The sequence below is a fragment of the Diabrotica virgifera genome, chromosome 1, assembly GCF_917563875.1.
Source record: "Diabrotica virgifera virgifera chromosome 1, PGI_DIABVI_V3a".
NCBI classification, from domain to species: domain Eukaryota; kingdom Metazoa; phylum Arthropoda; class Insecta; order Coleoptera; family Chrysomelidae; genus Diabrotica; species Diabrotica virgifera.
Window position 1 is genome coordinate 2,336,884 of NC_065443.1, and position 20,979 is coordinate 2,357,862.

At 34.5% G+C, this 20,979-nt stretch overlaps 1 protein-coding gene across 1 annotated transcript in view; it reads left to right on the forward strand.

The window, feature by feature from the left end:
- Positions 1 to 20,979, forward strand: part of LOC114328012 (disintegrin and metalloproteinase domain-containing protein 10-like) — a gene marked incomplete in the record, with an annotated part of 957,890 nt that overhangs the window by 576,722 nt on the left and 360,189 nt on the right. The window contains 1 exon segment of the mRNA XM_050649896.1: positions 19,837 to 20,250. Within this exon segment, the coding sequence (XP_050505853.1) occupies positions 19,837 to 20,250 (414 nt within the window).

The following is a 20,979-nucleotide window of genomic DNA, read 5'->3' on the forward strand; positions in this document are numbered from 1 at the left end:
AGTAAAATGTATTTTAAGTTAAATAAATTACATACATTCTTCTTTTTGCGTCAATTATTTTAATTCAAAAAATATTTTTTAGCCACCCTGTATAAATAATGATGTTAATGTTTAAATTACTGAATAGAGAATTGAATCACCTTTTAAATGAGCTACCACACGACCCTTATTCCCATTTAAAAAAATAATCGATGACGTCATCACGCCCAAATCGGTGACGTCACTGTTATGTACTATACGCCAAAAAATCATAATTTAAAAATAAAAATAGACCTGTCAGAGCTTTACCTCTGAAAATAATTAAGTCATGAGATAATAGACCGTTTCCACACTTTATGAATGCACTGTATATTTATTATTGTTGTTAAAATATATTATTTTGTTTAGGTTTACATTTTAGTCTATTATTTTAGCTTATAAAACTTGTCTTCTTGTTGTTTGCTAGGTTTTGAGGTCTTTCCACGTGTGTCTAGGTCTATATCAAATGTATACCAATATCATAGGTCATAGAGCCATAATACGAGTAGACAAACAAAAATCTTAAGAGATACCTATAAGAAGAGGAGTACGACAAGGATGTATACTATCTCCACTGTTTTTAATTTGGGCTCAGAAGAGATATTTAAAGAGGTGCTATAGTGAAGTCAGATAAATAAACATTATGGAATAATTTCAGATATACAGACGATACAACACTCCTTCTATGCAACAGAAAAGGGCTGCAAATTTTGTTTGACAGCACGACGCATTACTGCGAGAGGTACTGTTCTGAACACAAAAAACGCTGAACGGAAGGGTCGCCCGAGAACTTTATCGTACCGATCTATTATCGTTATGGTACTAGATACTGGCATTCTATAAAAATAACAAAGTTACTCGTTATTTTGATATTTTAGAATTTAAAATTAGTTCATTTTTCTGAGAAATTAATAGCTTATATTATTTACATTTCATTCTATTTCGATTATGCCAGTCAAGATATTATCTCCGAATTCTATCCTACTGCATGGATTTTAAGGAAATTTTGGGAGTAGTCCAATCTCCTAATTCAAAGTCAATCCTATATACTATGGCGCTTTTATCATGGGGGCGGTTCCCACCAATTCTCAGGGGTGAAATATTTTTATTTTCGAATTACATGTAGAAAAAGGAAGATTTTTAAGAAAATTTAAAAATTCATTCTATAATTTGATCACATTTTCTACAAAAACCATTCATTTTAAACTCGTTCAACTTTTTGAAAGTAGAAGTAACACTATATTAAAAGGTATTGCAAAAGAAAAACAATACATTTAAATTATGTTGGATGGGGAGTTAAATGTATATACTTTTCATTTTTCCTTAAAGTACATTAGTCTTATATTTTTTTACACCATATCTCGCTTAATTTGTATGTAACCGACATTTAACGGTGCTCTTTTTAAAGGCCTTTTCAAACACTACAAAAGGTGTTGGTAGCATTATACACCTAAAACCTACCGTTCCTTTGTTATTTTAAGTTGAATACACCAATTTGAGCATGCACCAAAAAACAAACTATTTTCACCTACCATATCTATTTTTGTATTATAAATACAACATTTACGAATGAACGAATCTCTTTATTATTTATAATCTAAATAATGTTTTATATAGTGTTTTTAGTTCGATGCATAGTTTTTAAGGTATTCACAAAAAATCAGTCCGAAAAGGTGTCATTTTTCAATGAAAATTGCCAATTTTCAACTACGCATAACTCAAAAAGTATTGAGTTCTCAAAAAAAAGTATAGACCAGTTTTTGCTTAGACATAGGTTCTTTAGCCACTTCCGTGCTTATTTTGACCAACAAATTTTCCACCCCCTTGAAGAAGTGGGAACCGCCCCAAGATAAAAGCGCCATAGTATATAGGGTAGATTTTGTTTCTTGAGCTATTCCCTACTTACTGTGAAAATATCAAGTACATCAATGTAGTAGGATAGAATTCGGAGCCAAATACCCTCATTGAGTGCCCTACAATAATGCTTTGCTATGATCGCGTGAGAGAGGACACACTTAAGATTATAGCAAAATTTCTATTTACCGTAACTTTTCGAGTTTTTGAGGTACAGCAACGAATTTTATGTCATTGGAAAGGTAATTTTGCATTCTTTCAAAATATGTAAAAATATACAGGGCACATCTAAAAAGATTAAGATTTTTTATTCATTTCCGTTTCAACCGGAAGCCATATTTTTGGTAAAATTTATTGTGATAATAGATAATAAAGTACCATATATGTCTGCAAAATTTAAAATTTAAGTTTCTATTATGAAGGAAGTTACGGGCACTCAAACATTTTTTTATAAAAAATACATAACTCGCCTCCTATAGGGAGTTAAGAAATCTGACTAATGTCATTCAATTTAGCGATAGGATATCAAAAACATATCAAAAAATAAAAAAATTCCTTGGAGCCATTTTTGAGAAAATCTAGTTCAAATTTATGTCAAATTTTGACCCCTTAAATATAGGCAACCCGTAACTTTCTCTGAAAAACGATAACATTCTTCTTATAGCCCCATCTTTAAGCTATATAACGACGTTTTCAAATTAAACTTATCTTAAACAAGTTTTTAGATAGGTAGCGAAATGTGTCGGGTGGGCGGTCGCCATGTTGGCCGCCATTTTGAATTTGCAAATGTCAAATTCCGTATTTTTATTTACCTATAGATGAGCTTACTTTGAGTTGAATTTCATTCATTTCGGTAAAAATTTGCAAAAATGGGCCCTAAATAACCCCCCTATTTCGGCCCCCCTTTGAGAGGTTTTTTTTAAAAGCTTAGTTTCTCGACAAAATTCTCTTAAACTTACTCATACCGAATTTCATCAAAATCGGTCCGGTAGTTTTTGCTGGGCGGTGGCGACATACGTACGTACGTACATACGTACGTACGTACATACGTACGTACGTACGTACGTAACGTACGTACGTACATACTTCCGACATGTTTTTTTTTATTTGCCTTTTAGACTCAGCGGGACTCAAAACGTCGAAAAAAGTGAAATCTGAAAAAAATTTTTTTGCACGATCCTATAACTTTATCTATTATACTATACTACGTATATAGTACGATAAAGTAAAAAGACAAAAATATGATTGTCAATAAAAACAAAATGGAATGACGCATTGAGATGGCAAGAAGTGCGTTGAATAAGATGAAAGAATTATTATGTATTGAAAACTGGTAATAGAAATAAGAACTCCAGTATTGAGATTTTACGTATTATCTGTGCTCTTATATCGAGTTGAAGCCTGGACAATTACAGACGCAACTGAAAAAAGACTGGCCAGCTTTGAGATGTGGTATTATCGAAGAATGTGGAAAATATCATGGACACGCCATGTAACAATCACAGAAATATTAAGAAAGATGAAAAAGAAATAATTAATCAGCATTATGAGAACAGAAAAATAAACTACTTTTTATTGCATACTAAGAAATGAAAAATATGAGTTAATACGATTAAAAAATAAAATTAACATGAAGTAAAACTCCCTAGTGTAGTTGGTATATTTAATAAAAATTATAAAAATTTTTAAAAATCCAAACGGATTACGTTCAAAACGTTTTCGGACTTATCAGTCCATCATCAGTGAACCTAAAAGTAAGTAATCTCACTTAGTAAAATTGAAAAGGGTGAAATTTTGAATGTTAAAAATTGAAAAGTGTGGTTACGATTACTTACTCTCTGTCCTTGCTAAATAACCACAATGCCAAACACTGGTCAAGATGTATGTTCTAACTACATGGTGAAATCTGATCTACAATTTGGCTTACATTGGATGCCAACGGATTAGTACTAGGAACATGATGCTCTACTCCATTAATTAAGAGATTTTTTATAATTAGGTCTACATTGAACTACGTTTAGTCTGTCAATGATTTAGAAGGAAGTTGAAATACTTCAAATGTCAGTAACATTGACATCCAGGAAAGGGAATTTTTAAGGTATTAACCAAGGTCAAGATCCAATGTGGTTACGGAAATTTAAGTTTAAGACTGTGTTGGAATTTTCAATATTAGAATTTAAAATTTACTATTTTTAAAAATATTACAACCATTACCATAAACTTGACTATAAAATTAAATTTGATCGAACTTCTTGTCATAATATGGTAATGAAAACAGAAAGAAAACAGAAAACATAAAGAATTATTGGTTAATGAAAGTTAATAATTTTTTGGCCTAAAATAGCCTTGTGGGTGAAAGTTAAAACGTTGAAGTGATATAACCGTTGTTTAGTGTGTATATAAATATAAATTTGTTAACTGTAATGTTGGTTGTATAAGTCTAGTAAGATATTGATTCTGTATGAAATTAACCAATTAAAAAATTTGGTGAGAATTGTTGTAACTGATATAAGATTGTTAAGTGAAAAATATAAATAATTGACGGGATGTGAAAATGTGTTAGTTATAGTCAAAAATATAGGAAGTATTATAACATTATGCATATAAAAGAAAATGGAATTATTTGATTGTTAAATTAAAACTAAGTTGATAAAATGTGTAAATGAACAAAAGATTCAAAAGAAGTGCGTCAACCGGATGCACAAGACACAAACTGTATTTGGAAAATAATTAAAAGTTAAAAATAGTAAAATAAGAATAAAGTTGTAAAGTTAGAGATTAGAGTGGTTAGAAAGATAGATGCAACATATTAAAATTTTTGAATTTTTTTTTTTTTTTTTATAAGAAAAAAATTGTGTTTTTTAACAAAGAAGAAAAATGAAAAATAAAAAGAAAAAGAAAGAGAAAAATAAACTAAAAAGGAAAAAGGACCTGTATGAAAAAGGAAGAATTAAATGAATAGCGTAGTAAAACATTTTGGAAAAGATCAACGAACGAAGTAAAGACCCAAGCGGCGAATAGACAAATAGATAAGGTCAATGATTTATGAAGGGAAAAGTAGGGTGAGAAAATGGCAAAGGGTGAATTAGTTGTGTTGGTGTTACTGGGGGTTGTAGAGTAAATGATTAGTATGAAAGGAGATTTTGGAAATAGAAGGAAGTGAAGTATGAAAAAGAATGAAAAAGAAGGTTAAGTTAAAGGTTTTATGGGTGAGGTAAGGAAAGTTGCTAAGAGTGAAGGATAAATTGAAAAAACAAGGAATTTAAGAAAAAAGTTGACGGTGAATGGGAGTAAAATTGCGATTAAGGGAGGTTTGTCTATTCACACAATTGGGACTGGACCTCAAGTCTCGGATAATCTCCAAATCCTCATACAAGTCCAATCGGAGTGTGTTTTTCTGCTGTATATTGTGCACCAACTGGACACCCTCAGGAATCTTAAGTTCATGTCTATTGACTTTAAGGTGATGTGAGAAGGAGGAAGTAGTATCTCTCTTACTATGTTCTAGGGATCTGGTGGCAAGAGATCTACAAGTTCTACCGATGTAGGTAGCATCACAATCTGAGCAAGAGAGTTTATATACACCACTACGGTTCATGTAGTTGATTGGATCCTTAGTATTGGTCAAACTCTTGTTAAGGGTGTTATTAACTTTAAAAGAAATTTTTATATTATCACAGGAGTTGGTAATAATGTATTTAACTCTTTCAGATAGATTAGGGTTATGGAAAGGCAATGAAGCATAAATCGGAGTTGTTGTAGATGAAGTAGAAGAAAAAGCTGACTGTTGAAGTAATCTGAGCTCTCTTTTATGTTGGAGTTTATTGATGATATCAGGGTCATAACCATTGTTTATAGCAATCTGTTTAATGATGTTTAATTCTTTGTTAAATTCTGTTGATGAAAGAGGAATAGAATTTAATCTGTGGATAAAACTACGGAATGAAGAAAGTTTGTGGGAAAGAGGATGATTAGATGATGAATGAATTACCTGATCTGTTTGAGTAGGTTTACGGTAGATCCCAAAGCTGAAATGGTCATCTAGTCTGGTGATAGAAAGGTCTAAGAAATTAATGGAGTTAGAAGTTTCTAGTTCCATAGTGAAAGTGATTTTTGGATGAATTTGATTTATTTTATGAAGTAAATTCTGTGCTGAGTTGGAATCGCCTGAGATCAGAAGTAAACAATCATCTACAAAACGGAACCAGTGTAAAATCTCAGTATTTTTTATGATATAGTTGGATTCTAAATGATCCATAAAAACATCAGCTAGGAACGGGGATAAGCAACTACCCATTGCTAGACCATCAGGTTGTTGGTAAAAGTTGTTATTGAAAACAAAGTAATCTTGAGATAGACAAATTTTGAGAATGTTTATGATAGACGAAGTGGTATTAGGGGTGATAGAGTTATTTAAAAGAAGTGAGTTAACCAGACTAATAGATTCATGTTTGGGTACTGAGGTAAATAAATTGCTAACATCAATCAGATTTCACCATGTAGTTAGAACATACATCTTGACCAGTGTTTGGCATTGTGGCTATTTAGCAAGGACAGAGAGTAAGTAATCGTAACCACACTTTTCAATTTTTAACATTCAAAATTTCACCCTTTTCAATTTTACTAAGTGAGATTACTTACTTTTAGGTTCACTGATGATGGACTGATAAGTCCGAAAACGTTTTGAACGTAATCCGTTTGGATTTTTAAAAATTTTTATAATTTTTATTAAATATACCAACTACACTAGGGAGTTTTACTTCATGTTAATTTTATTTAACTAGATGGTATACAGCCAACCTTCGGGTATTATCCCGTTTTATTTTTTAATACGATTGGTTATACAAGGGAATGAGGAAGGAAAAAAGAGAATCAGGAAGACGACGCACGTCGTGGTTAAAAAATTTAAAGCAATAAAATGGAAAAACAACAGAAGCTCTGTCTGCAGAACCGCTGCAGACAGAGTAAAATGAGCCTGATACAATGTCTTTAAAGGATAAGAAGAATAAAGCTTAGTGGTTTTAAGATATTTCGCACCTTCTGGACATCCTTACATCTTAAGTTAGGATATAGTAAATAACTGATATTAGACCTCTATCCAGTCAAGTGAATCTAAGCATGTCTGCTAGCTAAAGGAGAAATTTGTGATTTATAATATTGCAACTGACTACTAAACTCACCCAATACAAATTACACTCCTATATACCATCTTCCCGATTTTCTCCCACATGTGTAGCATGTCACGTTCCAAAACTGACGTGGCTAGAAAATCGAAAAGACAAAATACACTTTAACCTTGACATCGTTCCCATCACAGGGCACATATGTCCTCCCCCTCCCACTCGTTCGGAGTTTCATTTGACAGAAAGTAGGGCCTGTGGCACTAAGATGCGAGTTAAAGGGTTGGATGAGTGACTGAAAAACGTTCGGCTTCTTTTTGTGCCTTCAGGCTTTCCGTTTAAATGATAACTTCGTTCTAACGGTGGTGGAATTTCGGTACAGGAACGGATCTAAGTATATTCAGGGAATGGGGAATTAGACAACGTTATTTTTTGTCCCATCAGATAACAGAGAAACCACAGTGTATCGTTCCCTGATGCATAATGTAAGCTGATGATGTAGTGTTAGTAGGAAATAGTGAAAGCTATTTAGAACAAAAACTGGAACAGTGGAGACAAGCTCTAGAGGAAAAAGGTTTAAAACATAGCAGGACAAAAACGGAGAATTTTGAATTTCCATTTAGGGATGGGGTTACTACAAATAAAATGATATCTTTGAATGGTGAAATGACTGTGAAAAGTAATAGTTTTAAGTACCTAGGATCGGTATTACTATCGAAGTAATGGCGAAGTATATGCAGATGCATGCAGTGGAATTAGGGTTGAGTCTATGACGTGGAAGAAAGCGAGTGGTGTGTTGTGTGTCCGAAAAATCGTAATAAAGCTGAAGAAAACATTCTATAAAATAGCCATAACACCGGAATTGATGTACCTACGAAACTGAATGATGGGCAGTTAAAAAAAGAAAGAGGAACAACTAATGCATGTGGTGGACATGGGAATGCTTAGAATGATAAGTGGAGTGACAAAAAAGGATAACATTAAAATGGGTGTATTAGGGGAAGTACCTATATGGGTGGCTTTAATTAATGTCAAAATGAGGTAGCATAGGTTAAGATGGTTTGGTCATGTTCAACCACGAGACGTTAATTACCCAATTCGAAGAATTGCTGAACTGCAGGTTCTTATAAGATGGAGAGGCAGATCAAAGAAGATCTGGGGTAGACGCTTAGGCAGGACATGTCGATACAGGGGATTGATATTGATATGATCCAAGATAGAATTGTGTGGAGAAATGCAATTAGGGAAGTCGATCCCTCTTCTTTAATTGCTATCTCCGCGACAGAGGTCGGCAATCATCATACCTATTCGTATTTTAGAGACGCCTGCTCTGAAAAGTTCATTTGATGTACATCCGTACCACTCTCTCAGGTTGCGCAGCCACGATATTCTGCGTCTCCCTATGCTTCTTTTTCCTTTAATCTTTCCCTGCACAATCAATTGGAGCAAGTTGTATCTTCCTCCACGTGTAATATGTCCGAGATATTCTAATTTTCTTGTTTCGATGGTATTTCAGATTTCAATTTCTTTATTCATCTTTCTCAATCTCAGAGCCTCTTTGTTTGCGACATGTTCTGTCCACGATATTTTCAAAATTCTTCGATACACCCACAGCTCGAATGATTCTAGTTTTTTCATTGATGGCGCATTCAAGGTTAAGGTCCAAGCTCCAAGTCGATCCCGCAAAGGGATAAAGGCAAAGAGGATCATTATCTTATTTTTTCCTTTAAAGAGCCGTTATTTATCGTGATGTATTCTATACTTTTGATTTTTTTATCTTGTTATTTAGTTCGCCCCTCTTCTGCTTAGCATATTACTATAATTTTTTATGTATAATTGCCATTCTGTGAGATGGTGATATCGCATCAATTTTTCTGTCCTTTTTTACTTCGCTCTCCAACTATTCGCGTGCACATATCTTCGTTCAAGACGCAGAGAAGATGTAGCATCGCAGCATTCTTTAATACTAAGAGAGAGGTTGGAGCTCTTGAAGATGAACCTCATACGGTTGAACGTATATCTAGGTTTTCCGATGCGCGCTCTTACCTCCTGGTTGTTAGTTCATTGTTCATTTATTATGATGCTGAGGTAGTTGCAGTGTGTCGCTTTTTCTACAGAGGTTTGGTTGACGTAGAGTTGATCTGTTATCTTTTTCTAGCTAATAATCATAAGCTTTGTCTTCTTTACGTTTATATTGAGTCGATATTGTTGACTGTTATACTGATTTTGTTGAGAACTTGTAGGTCTAGGTTGTCCGCAAACACTGTGGTGTCATCTGCATAGCTAATGTTGTTTAGTTTGTACTTGTTTAGTAGAATACCTTTTTTAGTTACCTCATGCAAAGCTTCAATAAATATTCTTTCAAAGTATATATTGAAAATTAGAGGAGACAAAATAGAGCCTTGACTCACTCCACCCATGATTTTCATATATGTGGTGTGTTCGCAGCCAACTCTGACATTTGCGGTTTGATTCCAATAAAAGTTTGTAATTACTTTCAGATCTTGTTTATTAATACCTAGTTGTTCTAGTATTTGCATCATCTTGGCGTGCTGAACTTTATCAAACTCTATTTCGCAATCAATGACATGCGTTTTCGCATTTTCCTCTCTGGAATAAGACTTGTAATGAGACCACAGCCATGGGCGCCCATACTAATGGGCAGGTGCTAGCCTAGCAAGTGCTCATACCTAGCTTCCCAGGTGCTGTATACTATATATGGTTATCCAAAGTATACAAAATATAATGTGCAACATTTTCACGTCTGCCCTCCCCCCTGAAAATTTTTATATGGGCGCCCGTGACCACAGCCGCTCTCGTACGAACAGTATCTGTCAACCCGAACTAGTTGGGGGACATTTGACTCATGAGGCCTTTTTTTACTTTAAACTTATATATTTTTTCCTATTTAAAAATCTAAAACAAATTGAAAGAGTGTGTGAGTCTTGGTGAAAGTGAAATTGATTAAGAGGAAACAGTAACGATCAACAGGTAGCGAAAACGCGTTCCAAGATTGCGGCTGTAATTTTGAATATTTTTTCGAGATATTTGGCACACGGATTCGTAATATAATAAAGAATAGCGGTACAGAACCCAATTTGAAAAATATATTAATATGTGGAAATTACTCTGTAACTAAATACAATATTAAAAAAATGAGCCTGTACCGCCATTAAGAAGAACAAAAAAATACACTTTCTTCAAATAAACTTTTTTATCCGATGCCTAGATTTTGTGTCATTTTGGAACTACTAAAATTTTTTATTTAATTAGTAGTTCCAAAATGACACAAAATCTAGGCATCGGATAAAAAAGTTTATTTGAAGAAAGTGTATTTTTTTGTTCTTCTTAATGGCGGTACAGACTCGTTTTTCTAATATTGTATTTAATTACAGAGTAATTTCCACATCTTAATATATTTTTCAAATTGGGCTCTGTACCGCCATTCTTTATTATATTACGAATACGTGTGTCAAATATCTCGAAAAAATATTCAAAATTACAGCCGCAATCTTGGAACGCGCTTTTGCTACCAGTTGATCGCTACTGTTTCTTCTTAATATTTTTAAAAGTTGTGCCCGAAGCAGATAGAGGAGGACTTTTTGAATAAGGCTTTCGTCTAATTGTGGTTTTCTTTTTTTTTATGATCTTTGTTGCAAATAGATCGTGTATTCCATATAGTGTCGATAATTGATAAAAGTACTTTGTTTTATTAAATTCGCTGACAGCTTCTTTTTTACTAATAATAAAAATGTTTCTATTTTTTGTTAATAAATCTTTCTCTCCAAAGGGCAATTTCGTTCCTGCAATTCTCTCCGAAAAGCTTCCTCGGGAGTTTGATGATGAGATGAGCGTAAAAAGAAGCGTTGTAGGAAGTGTGGAGCAGCAAAGATGTTCTGTTGCTCTAGTTCGCGCGCGAGATGACCCACTCAAAGAAATAAAGACATTAAGAAACGTGTTATATCAGATCTGTCTCGAGTCTGGTGCGAGCTGTGAGGGGGTGTTTTCCCTCGCTCGTTTGTGAAATTGCATTTGAATACGTTTTTAACGACAAGGAATTTAACTATGAACAGTGGTGTAGTGGTAAAATTAGCTGTGCCGGAGCTATACCTCTACCGGAAAATTTTTGAAAATTAGCCTACTACCCAAATCGTGAGTTTTAAGGCCCTTTGGCGTCGAGTGAGCTAGAGAGAAATCGAGGGGGAGAGGCGAGAGATAAGAAGGACACAATATTTCAATATTGTTGTGGCTATTCCTCCTTCCGTGGTGGGGGGAGGGTTGTGGTGACACGGACACGGTAGTGCTGGGCGCGGACCGCTGAGATGTCTATCATGTCTATCCATCAACTATCCCGTCTGCCAGTCGCTCGCTCAACTTTTGCGCTTACAATTACGAACTACCTAATCGTAGCTGCGTATGCCTTAACTGATTAACCACGATAACTAACGTGTAAAAATTACTTAGTAAAGGACAAAACAATATTTTCTAAATAAAACAATTTCAGATCTATTTTTGTCCTATATAAAAAATTCGATTGAAAAAATCGTAGCCGGAGCGCCGCTCCCCCTTCAAAAGCTGTGCCGGAGCGACGCTCCGGACCGCTCCGGCTCCACTACACCACTGACTATGAAAGGATTTGAGTGTTACGACGAAAAACGGCGGTCGTTTAATAAGAGATGTTATACAGTATGATACAAAAGTATGGAATAAATTCATTATATCACAAACATACGACGAAAAAATTTGCATCAATTGCTATGTATATGCATATGTGTTGGACATTCCTACATCCTCGGCCTACGGCCAGACGAGCGACAATTACAGCGCTGTAAGAGCAGTAAAATGAAGCTGGAAAAATGGGTTCTACATGAGTATAGTGGATGGTCAGACAGCGTTGTAGATATACTCACTGTAGGATCGATTTTTCGAGCTTCATTTTACTGATCTTATAGCGCTGTATTTGTCGCTCGTTTGGCCGTAGGGTCAGTGTTGACGTAATGACGTAATCAATGATTTGTTTAATATGAACCGTGGCCACGGGATACCTTATTTGAAAAGTCTCCTATTCGGCTTTTGCAACGATGGAAATATTTGAATATTTATTTTTATATGGTTATCTGAAACTATTGGTTTATTACTGCGATCAACTTATAATAAAAAATGTTTGGTAATATAGGTATCATAAGATTAAAAGAAATATTCAAATTGAGGACCTTCTGCAATGATGCAATGAGATAGACGGACAGTAAATTCTGTCCTAACGTAATTTAATTTAGTGAATGAGTATTTATTGTAATGTGTATACTACGGAGTGGAATCATGGACGTTAAATGTAGAGACAATGAGACGACTTAACGCCTTTGAAATGTGGACCTATGGAAGAATTTTGAGGGTTTCCTGGGTAGATAGAGTTACGAATAACGAAGTACTGAGAATAATAGGTAAAGAGAAGGAAGTTGAACTTACAATTAAAGAAAGAAAACTACAGTATCTCGGACACGTGATGCGGGGCGAGAAGTATGGCATCCTGCGACTCATAATGCAAGGAAAGATAGATGGCAGAAGAAGCATCGGAAGAAGACGAATTTCACGGCTGAAGAACCTGAGAGAATGGTTTGGATGCAGCTCAAAACAACTTTTTAGAGCTACTGCCTCCAAAATTAAAATAGCTATGATAATTGCCAACCTCCGTAGCGAAGATGGCACCTGTAGAAGAAGAAGATTTATTGTAATTCTATTTTACTTGACTGTGTACATAATTTTGAATAACCTAGTAGAAATAAATATTCTAATAATATATCGTTTCAAAGTTGATTAGGCGACCTTTTAAATGAGATGTCCCGTGAACCCAGGAATTTGTTTGCTTTATACCTTGGGTAAAACAGACGAAATACTTAAAAAAGCACATTAACGATATTGAAACAACAACTTGAATTCCAAAACGGAAAATCAGTAGTTGACGCAATAAAATGGGTAGCAGAATAAGTTCAGAGTAGAAAAAGAATATGGGTAGTTACAGTAATGCTTTATATAATGTATTAAAAATGTCTTTAATACAGCAAATTGGGCCACGATAATCGAAAGAAATGAAAGACATGAATATTCCTACATATCTAACACACATCATGTGTGACTATCTATTATACGGAAAAATACAAATAACCTAAAAATCGTTGGATACAACGGCAACGTCCTCAGGGATTGGTGTTGGGACCGATAGTGTGGAATATCATGATGAAATGATTACTAAGGGTGGTAAGTGCATATAAGACAATCACAGCAATTGCTGTACCAATGAAGTTGTACCAAACCAGTTAATGTTATCATTAACTGGAACAGGTGACTATGTATAATAAGAGAAAGGGGTACAAAGAAGATCAGAGAGGAAAGCAGAAAATATAGTGTGATGGTGACAGATCGAGTGCAGAAAGAAGAAAGTGAAGAAAGAATTAAACCAAATTGGACGAAGATGCCCATATCTAACATAGAGCCCTAAATGAACAGCAAATTTAGACATGCAAATTTTTATTTCACACAATTTTTGACAGGTCTTAAGTCTTTTAGTACCTATACTTATCAAATTAAAAAGACAAATGCCTATCAATGCCTAATATGTCAGTTGGAAGATGACGCAGAACATTGCGTTTTTGCATGCCAATTAGGATAGGATATAAGGACACGAAGAGACAGAATAGGACAAAATGTGACGGCCAACACCTTCAATTTCGAGAGAGTACAACGTTTTAAGTATCTGGGGGCCGTAATCATAGCTGACAACGTGACAACGATGTTACTGAAGAAATAAAAGACAGAACTAAATCGGCAAATCGCTGTCTATTCGCACTGGATAAGCTTATAAAATCAAAAAATCTTGCAAGAAGTTCCCAGATCAAAATCTATAAATCCATCGTTAGACCTCTATAACATATGGATGCGAAACGTGGACCATGACCAAAGCAAACGAAGAAAAGCTCAGACGTTTTGAACGAAAATTAAAAGCACTCTACAATGACGCCGATATTGTCCAAGAAATTAAATCGCAGCAACTAAGATGGGTAGGCCACGTGCACAGACTTCATAACAAGAGACTTATAAGCCTGGTATGGGAGGCGATTTCTACAGGCAAAAGACCACTCGGGCGTTCCAGAATGCGATGGAGAGATAACATCCAAGCAGATCTCCGGAAAATGAACATTCCATTTGACCCTAGGCGTTGATGGAAGACAGAACAAATTGGAAAAAGTTGTACAGTCAGTCAGGACCCACCCAGGGTTGTAGCGCTACGTGTTGATGATGATGCCAATTAGGAAAGTGAAAAAGTAACCTATAGCTAGCAAAGAATACTTCAATATAACGGTAAAGACTATCACGAAGACTATAAAACAGAAAGTATAACATGAAAGGGTGTTACAAAATTGGCAAAACGTTTAAGGAACAAGCAGCAAGCAGAATATTATAATAACCTTTTTGCTTTCCTTTGATTTAAAATATTTGCCCCTAAGTTGTACTTTCCTATCATTCCTTTTTACGGTTTTGTAACATTTGTCTTTTTGCGATTAAAAAATTAAAGATTAGTAGGCAGTAAAATCTTTTTTCGACGATTTGCTTTTTGTTCTTTTAGTGTTTTTTTTTTGTTAAACTCTTGTTCTAGAATCTTAAAGTTATACTAAATAAAAAATCGATCTCGAATTCCTCAGACGAATATAATTGGCAATGGCAACCCTGCTCTTTACTTTCAATAACGTTTTTGTGATTCTTCCCAGAGGAAAATTAATTGAAATTTTCAGTGGACGCGTTAAACGCTCAATTGGTATTTTATTCGACAAGAACAGTAAGAATGGGAATAGGAATAGGAATTATTGGTAATTATAATCGAGAATGATAATGAGCGCTGCGCTGACTTCGGTAGGAAATCGCTATTGAGAACGGTGGAAGGTGGAACTAATTGAGAACGAGCGGCTTTTTTGTTCGAGATATTAAGAAAAGTTCTTGAGTTTAAATGCGGAGAAATTGATCTTCGAGTTGTTTTTCAAATCAGAAAATATAAATTTTATGAATATAAAAAGTTTTTTATAGTATTTAAACTGAAGGAAGGATGGTTGCTTTATGTACTGACTCTTTCGTGTTTTCATTACTTGGGTTACTCGACCAGTGAATGAACAAATAAAATAAATTTTCAATTAAATAACCTGCAAATCGGTTCTACATTTTATTGCAGTATAGGTCTGGATCCCGCGTATGAAAAAAAAGTTTAATTAATAGCAAGCTGAGAATTTGTTAATAGCTTAAGGGTGTCTAGTCGGACAAACTTTGATATATAGGAACACTGGAACAGGGGAAGTTTTAATTGTGGAACAGGTTAAAAATTTGGAACGCTCAGACCACGAAAACGGCACATTTATTTTGTCCGACAGAACAGACTTAAACTCTCCGAACAGAGATGAAACTCTCATGCAAAAATCAGACTGCTATTTATCACCTGTCATAATTTCTGTCATTTGACATATTCTACATGTTTCACTCATTAAAACGCCCATTTGGTGCTAAATAGCAGTCTGATTTTTGCATGAGAGTTTAATCTCTGTTCGGAGAGTTTAAGTCTGTTCTGTCGGACAAAATACATGTGCCGTTTTCGTGGAACTGCCCCTGCTCCAGTGTTCCTATATATCAAAGTTTGTGCGACTAGACACCCTTAAGCTATTAACAAATTTTCAGCTTGCTATTAATCAACTTTTTTTTCATACGCGGGATCCAGACCTAGTAGGGAATAACTTCATATTATTATCTGCCTCGTAATTTCTCAAACTTCACCAATCGACTCTTTCAAATCTTCTTTCTTGTCTGATCCTTCTTCTTGCATGGGGTATTTGCACACTTTGGTTTCCCTTTTTTTGACACTCTCATGCTTTTGCTAGTGAAGATAATTCTTCCACACTTCATCTAACGTATATTTTCTTCTTTTGACATATGAAAACATTAGATATCTTGACCTTTGGTTAATTGCAATGGATATTTTTGGCTGGAAAGGCAATACTTTCGGGTTGGAAGTCTTTTTCTTCCACAATATTATAAACATTGTCAATAATCATGTCAAATATTTCTATATATTCTTATGCTCGGTATTGCTCTCTTTTATGAGATTGATGAGCAAATTTTTAATTTAATTAATTACTCAATTATTTTAATTGCTGCTTATGTAAAACAAAACCAAATTTAAATTAAATTTTCTAATAAACTTTATTCTCAGGGCTATTTTATTTTTGATGCTTTACCTTTGGTTTGTGGCTTTTGGTATCTCTAGTTGCTTACTCCATCCAAGGACAAACAGGGAAATCAAACACACTCAATGTCATATAAATGTTAAAAAATATTATTTATTTATCCAATATACCATAAACATAGGATTTAAAAAATATGCTAAAAATTTAGATTTGTTGCAACAATTTCTCATCTAATAAATTAAGCTTTAATTCTGATATCTCCTCTGTTTTAGCAAAACAAAATTATTTAAATGATTCGTTATTTATTCTTACAAAATTTAATAAACTTTACTTTTCTTCTTTTGAATTGATTACTTATTTCTTCTTTAAAAATTGGAATGACTAATTATGTTATAGAACTGTTCATGCAAAAATTAAGCAAATATGGTGTGGATATAAACAAACTCTCTCCGTTTCACAAAAGATTTGACTAACCTTTTTGTTTCTTCTCTACTTTTTTCCCGGATTGCGCCGTCCTCGATTCTCCCACACGTACTCTTAGGATGTTGCGAAAGGTCCCTCTCGTTTAAACTGCTTCACAAACAAACAGGAGTCGCTCGAATTCTCGACTAAGTTTCCTTTCTGCTCGATATCTTGTTCAAATAGATACCAATCGGCTACTCGTTCTAGACAGAAACAGGAATCTTCCTCGGTCCCAGGAAAATTAACTTTTCAACTCGGTCAACGATTTGGTTTCAACTTAATTCTGCTCGCAAAGGCCCAATTTCACCACTTTACACTGACTTCTCACTTTTCAAAAACTGGACTGCTGTCTTCAGATATTAATTTCACAGTGCCTATTTTTTCTCGTCAAAATCAGACTCAACACTCTCATCCCTTCCATCCATCATTTTCCACCAATCACCAAACATCCTTTCTACCCAATACACCCATATTATCATTTCTTAAGAAACGATTTAATTTGTATACAACTTTCCAATTTGTTAAATTCTGGGAGGCATCAAATTTCTCTCGTTGCTAAACAAAAAGCCTTGAATTCTAAAATTAATAAATTTGTTTACCGCTTAACCTTCTTCGATTTTTTTTATAAAATGTCTTATTGTCCATTGCAAAGCGAAATAAAACTGTATTGTCTACTCTGACTGCACCATTGTTTTAGTCCGTTCAAAAACCCATTAAGAAAAACCACCTTCTTAACGATTTCACTATTCCGCGAAAACACTGATTACTCACGAAATTATCCTATTACAATTTTTGGTCATATACAGGGCGATGAAAATCTATAATTTCGTGGTCTTTGATATAAATTTATTTACTAAATTTTTCCCACAAAAAAATTATACAGCAATATATACCAAGGATTTCCACAGTTTTCACTATATTCCTCCGTTCAACTGTTCTCTCTAGTTCTTACTCTTTTGGCAGTCCCCTTCCTGCATATTTCTTCTTTCTATGGCTTCGTCCACTTCATCTCTGAAATACCTTCGGGTTCTGGCTCCCTTCCTTCTTTCTATCGGGCTTCACTCTGTTATTCTGTTTATCCAACGTATTTTGTTTACTCTTCTGACATGTCCGTACCAGGTTAATCTCTTCTGTTATATGTAGAATGTAGTATATTATATGAGTTCATTCCCATTATTTTTTTAATCTCTTAATCCCAATATGGAATAATTGTCCTGCATTTGATATCTGAGTCCATTCACCATTTTTTAACCAAGAAACCTGTTTTCTTTCTACACCTCTGCGGCCCTCTATTTTGCCTTTAAGGATCAGTTGTAATATTTTATATCGACTTCCCCTCACTATATGTCCCAAATAAGACATTTTTCGATGTTTAACAATATTTAGCAGTTCTCTATCTTTGTTGACCCTCCTTAGTACTTCTTCATTAGTTTTTCTTGCTGTCCAGGGTATCTTCAGCATCCGTCTATGAGTCCACATTTCCAATGCTTCAATTCTGTTCATGATCGATACTTTTAGCGTCCACACTTCTGTACTATACAAAAGTACGGACCAAACATGGCACTTAACCATTCTTGGTCTTAGTTCTAAACTGAGATGATTATTGCAAAGAAATGACTTCATTTTCATAAAAGTAGTTTTAGTCATTGCTATTCTACGTTTTATTCCTATGTCTGGATCTAGTTGGTCCGTTTATCACAGTTCCCAAATATGTCATTTTGTGAACTTTCTCAACTTGGACTCCGTTTAATTGAAGCTTTGCATCGGGATGTGGGTCATGACTAAACACAAAAATTTGGTTTTGTTTGAGTTTATTTTAATGCCCATTTCCCCTCCTACCTCGTGAATACGATCAAGCAGAATTTGGAGACCTTCAATATTATCTGACAGAATTACTGTATCGTCTGCACATCTAATCACATTAAGTAGTTCCCCGTTGATTTTTATTCCATATGGCTGTCTCTCAAGGGCCTTTTTAAATAACTAGTCCGAGTAAACATTGAACAATGTTGGCGCCAAAATTCAACCTTGTCTGACTCTTTTAATCTCTATGGTATTTATTCTATCTCTTATCCAATTTTCACATCCATACGTCAGGATACTGCTTGTCATGGTGTTATAATATATTCTTTTTGTGTTTATACCTACTGATTTTCTTATCCCACGTAAGCACCGGGTTCAATTTTCGTGTGCAATCTCTTATTTTTGCTAGTCTATTTTTTATATCTTCTTCAGTTGTTCCTTTGTTTGATATTATGAAACCTAAATACTTGTACTTGTCTGTTCCTTTTATTTGTTTACCGTCGTCTATTTTCAGTTGTTTTATTTCGGTATTCTTCTTTGTCAGATATTCAGTTTTATTTAGGTTTATTTCTATACCATTATTTTTATATTCCTGTTCCAATTTTCTCATCATAAAGTTGAAAGCATTTTCGTCTTGTGCGTTCACTAGATGGTCGTTAGAAAAACTTAGGGTATATATGTATTCGTTTTTACTTGTTCCTCGCATTTTCTTTTCCATGATTTTAGGTTTTCTTCCAGGAATATTTTGAATAGGGTAGGGGATGTGGAGCAGCCCTATAACAATAATCTCTTGCCTTTGTCGTCTTAAACGGACTGCATAATCTATTGCCCGTTTTGATAGCTACTTTGTTATTTTGCAGAGTGCTTTTACTGATTTTATTAATGTTCGCGGAACTTTGATAACTTCCATTGCTGCTCATAGCTTAGTTCTAGGTATTATGTCATAACCTTTCTTAAGATCTACAAAAGCCAGATGGACGGATATATTTTTGGTTTTTCTTTTTTCTATTAGTTGTTCAATATTTCCAAATATTGTCAAATATTTCTAAACAGATTTAATTTCCGAATCAATATATTCATCTGACATAATACGAGGTATTTATATGTGTAGTTACAGTAATTTCTTTTAATGACGTAACATTAATTGGGGGCTCGTATAGAACTTTGTTAATTTCAACTAGTAATTCGTTTAAAATAATCGGTGAATACATCGCTTGTATATTCTGTGTAAAGGTTAAATACCGAATAAACTTTATATTTTTGTGCAGATTTCTTTAGTGAATAGTATTTTCAAAATTGTCATATATATTGAGTCATAATTAAGATCTGCTAAAATACTGTTTTTTTTTTATTTTCAGGACAATCGTGTGCCTCTCACCGCCTTTACCTAAATAGCAACCTTAAGAATAACCAAAACCACCGGAAAAAACGTTGGTTATTAGAAGCCGAAGCGAAACTACCTCCTAGCTATGACGATCCCCCAATTATATTTAGCCCCAACCGAACTCGTCGACCTTTCACTCCTATCTTCGATCTGAACCAACCGATCGACGAAGAGCTGGAGATGTTCACCAACCGAAGCACTTTGGACGCTTCTGGTCTGATCTTCAGAAACGTTAACAAACGAGCCACGGTTGATCCCAAGAAAACCACTTGTATGTTGTATCTGCAAGCAGATCACCAGTTTTTCTCGAAGTACGGGACAGAAGAAGCGTGTATCGAAGTGATGACGAGGCATGTGCAGAGAGTGAATGCCATTTACAGAAATACCGGTGAGTTTTTCCTTAGATATTCATTACACTACAACTAACAATATCTGAAGTCTCTTGAATATGGTGAAGACATGTTTCGCGTTTTTTCTTCTATAGTGAAGTTATTAAGTTAAATCATTTCATCTGTAAAGATTCTAGTAATATGGCAGACTCAGTAAATTAGTCATGCATTGAAATTATGGGGAGAAAGGAAAAATATGTCTCTATGTTATGTTGTAAAGAGAGTGACAACAGTTAAACTTACCCCAGAAATATGGCAACAAAATTCGCGACGTAATTGTATTAAAAAAACTTAATAATTTGATATTAGCGACCACAAATTAAGAAACTAGGTGAAATCAAATTTTTCGGTTATTTTATAACCTATCGCATGAGTATTTAAGAATTGAATGACAATAAAAACATTCCTAATAGATACATAATAATTATAATAACTGATATTAATATTTTAATAGTGTACTCTGTAATTACGCTCCAATATCTGCCGATTTGTTCAGCCTATTATCGTCATAGGCATCTCTAACAGCGTCTAATCTAGCATTACCCGACGAACTAACATCATCCCCAACAACAAACCCCCGTTTCGGGAGGTTTAATCTATTCGATTTAGGTAGGAACGTCAGTTTCGCTACAACCAATGAGACACTAATGGCTTCGTTATTAATCCACAAACGTATTGTGCCGAGCTAAATTATTTAAATGAGACGATTCCGGGGTGTAAAGCTCGTG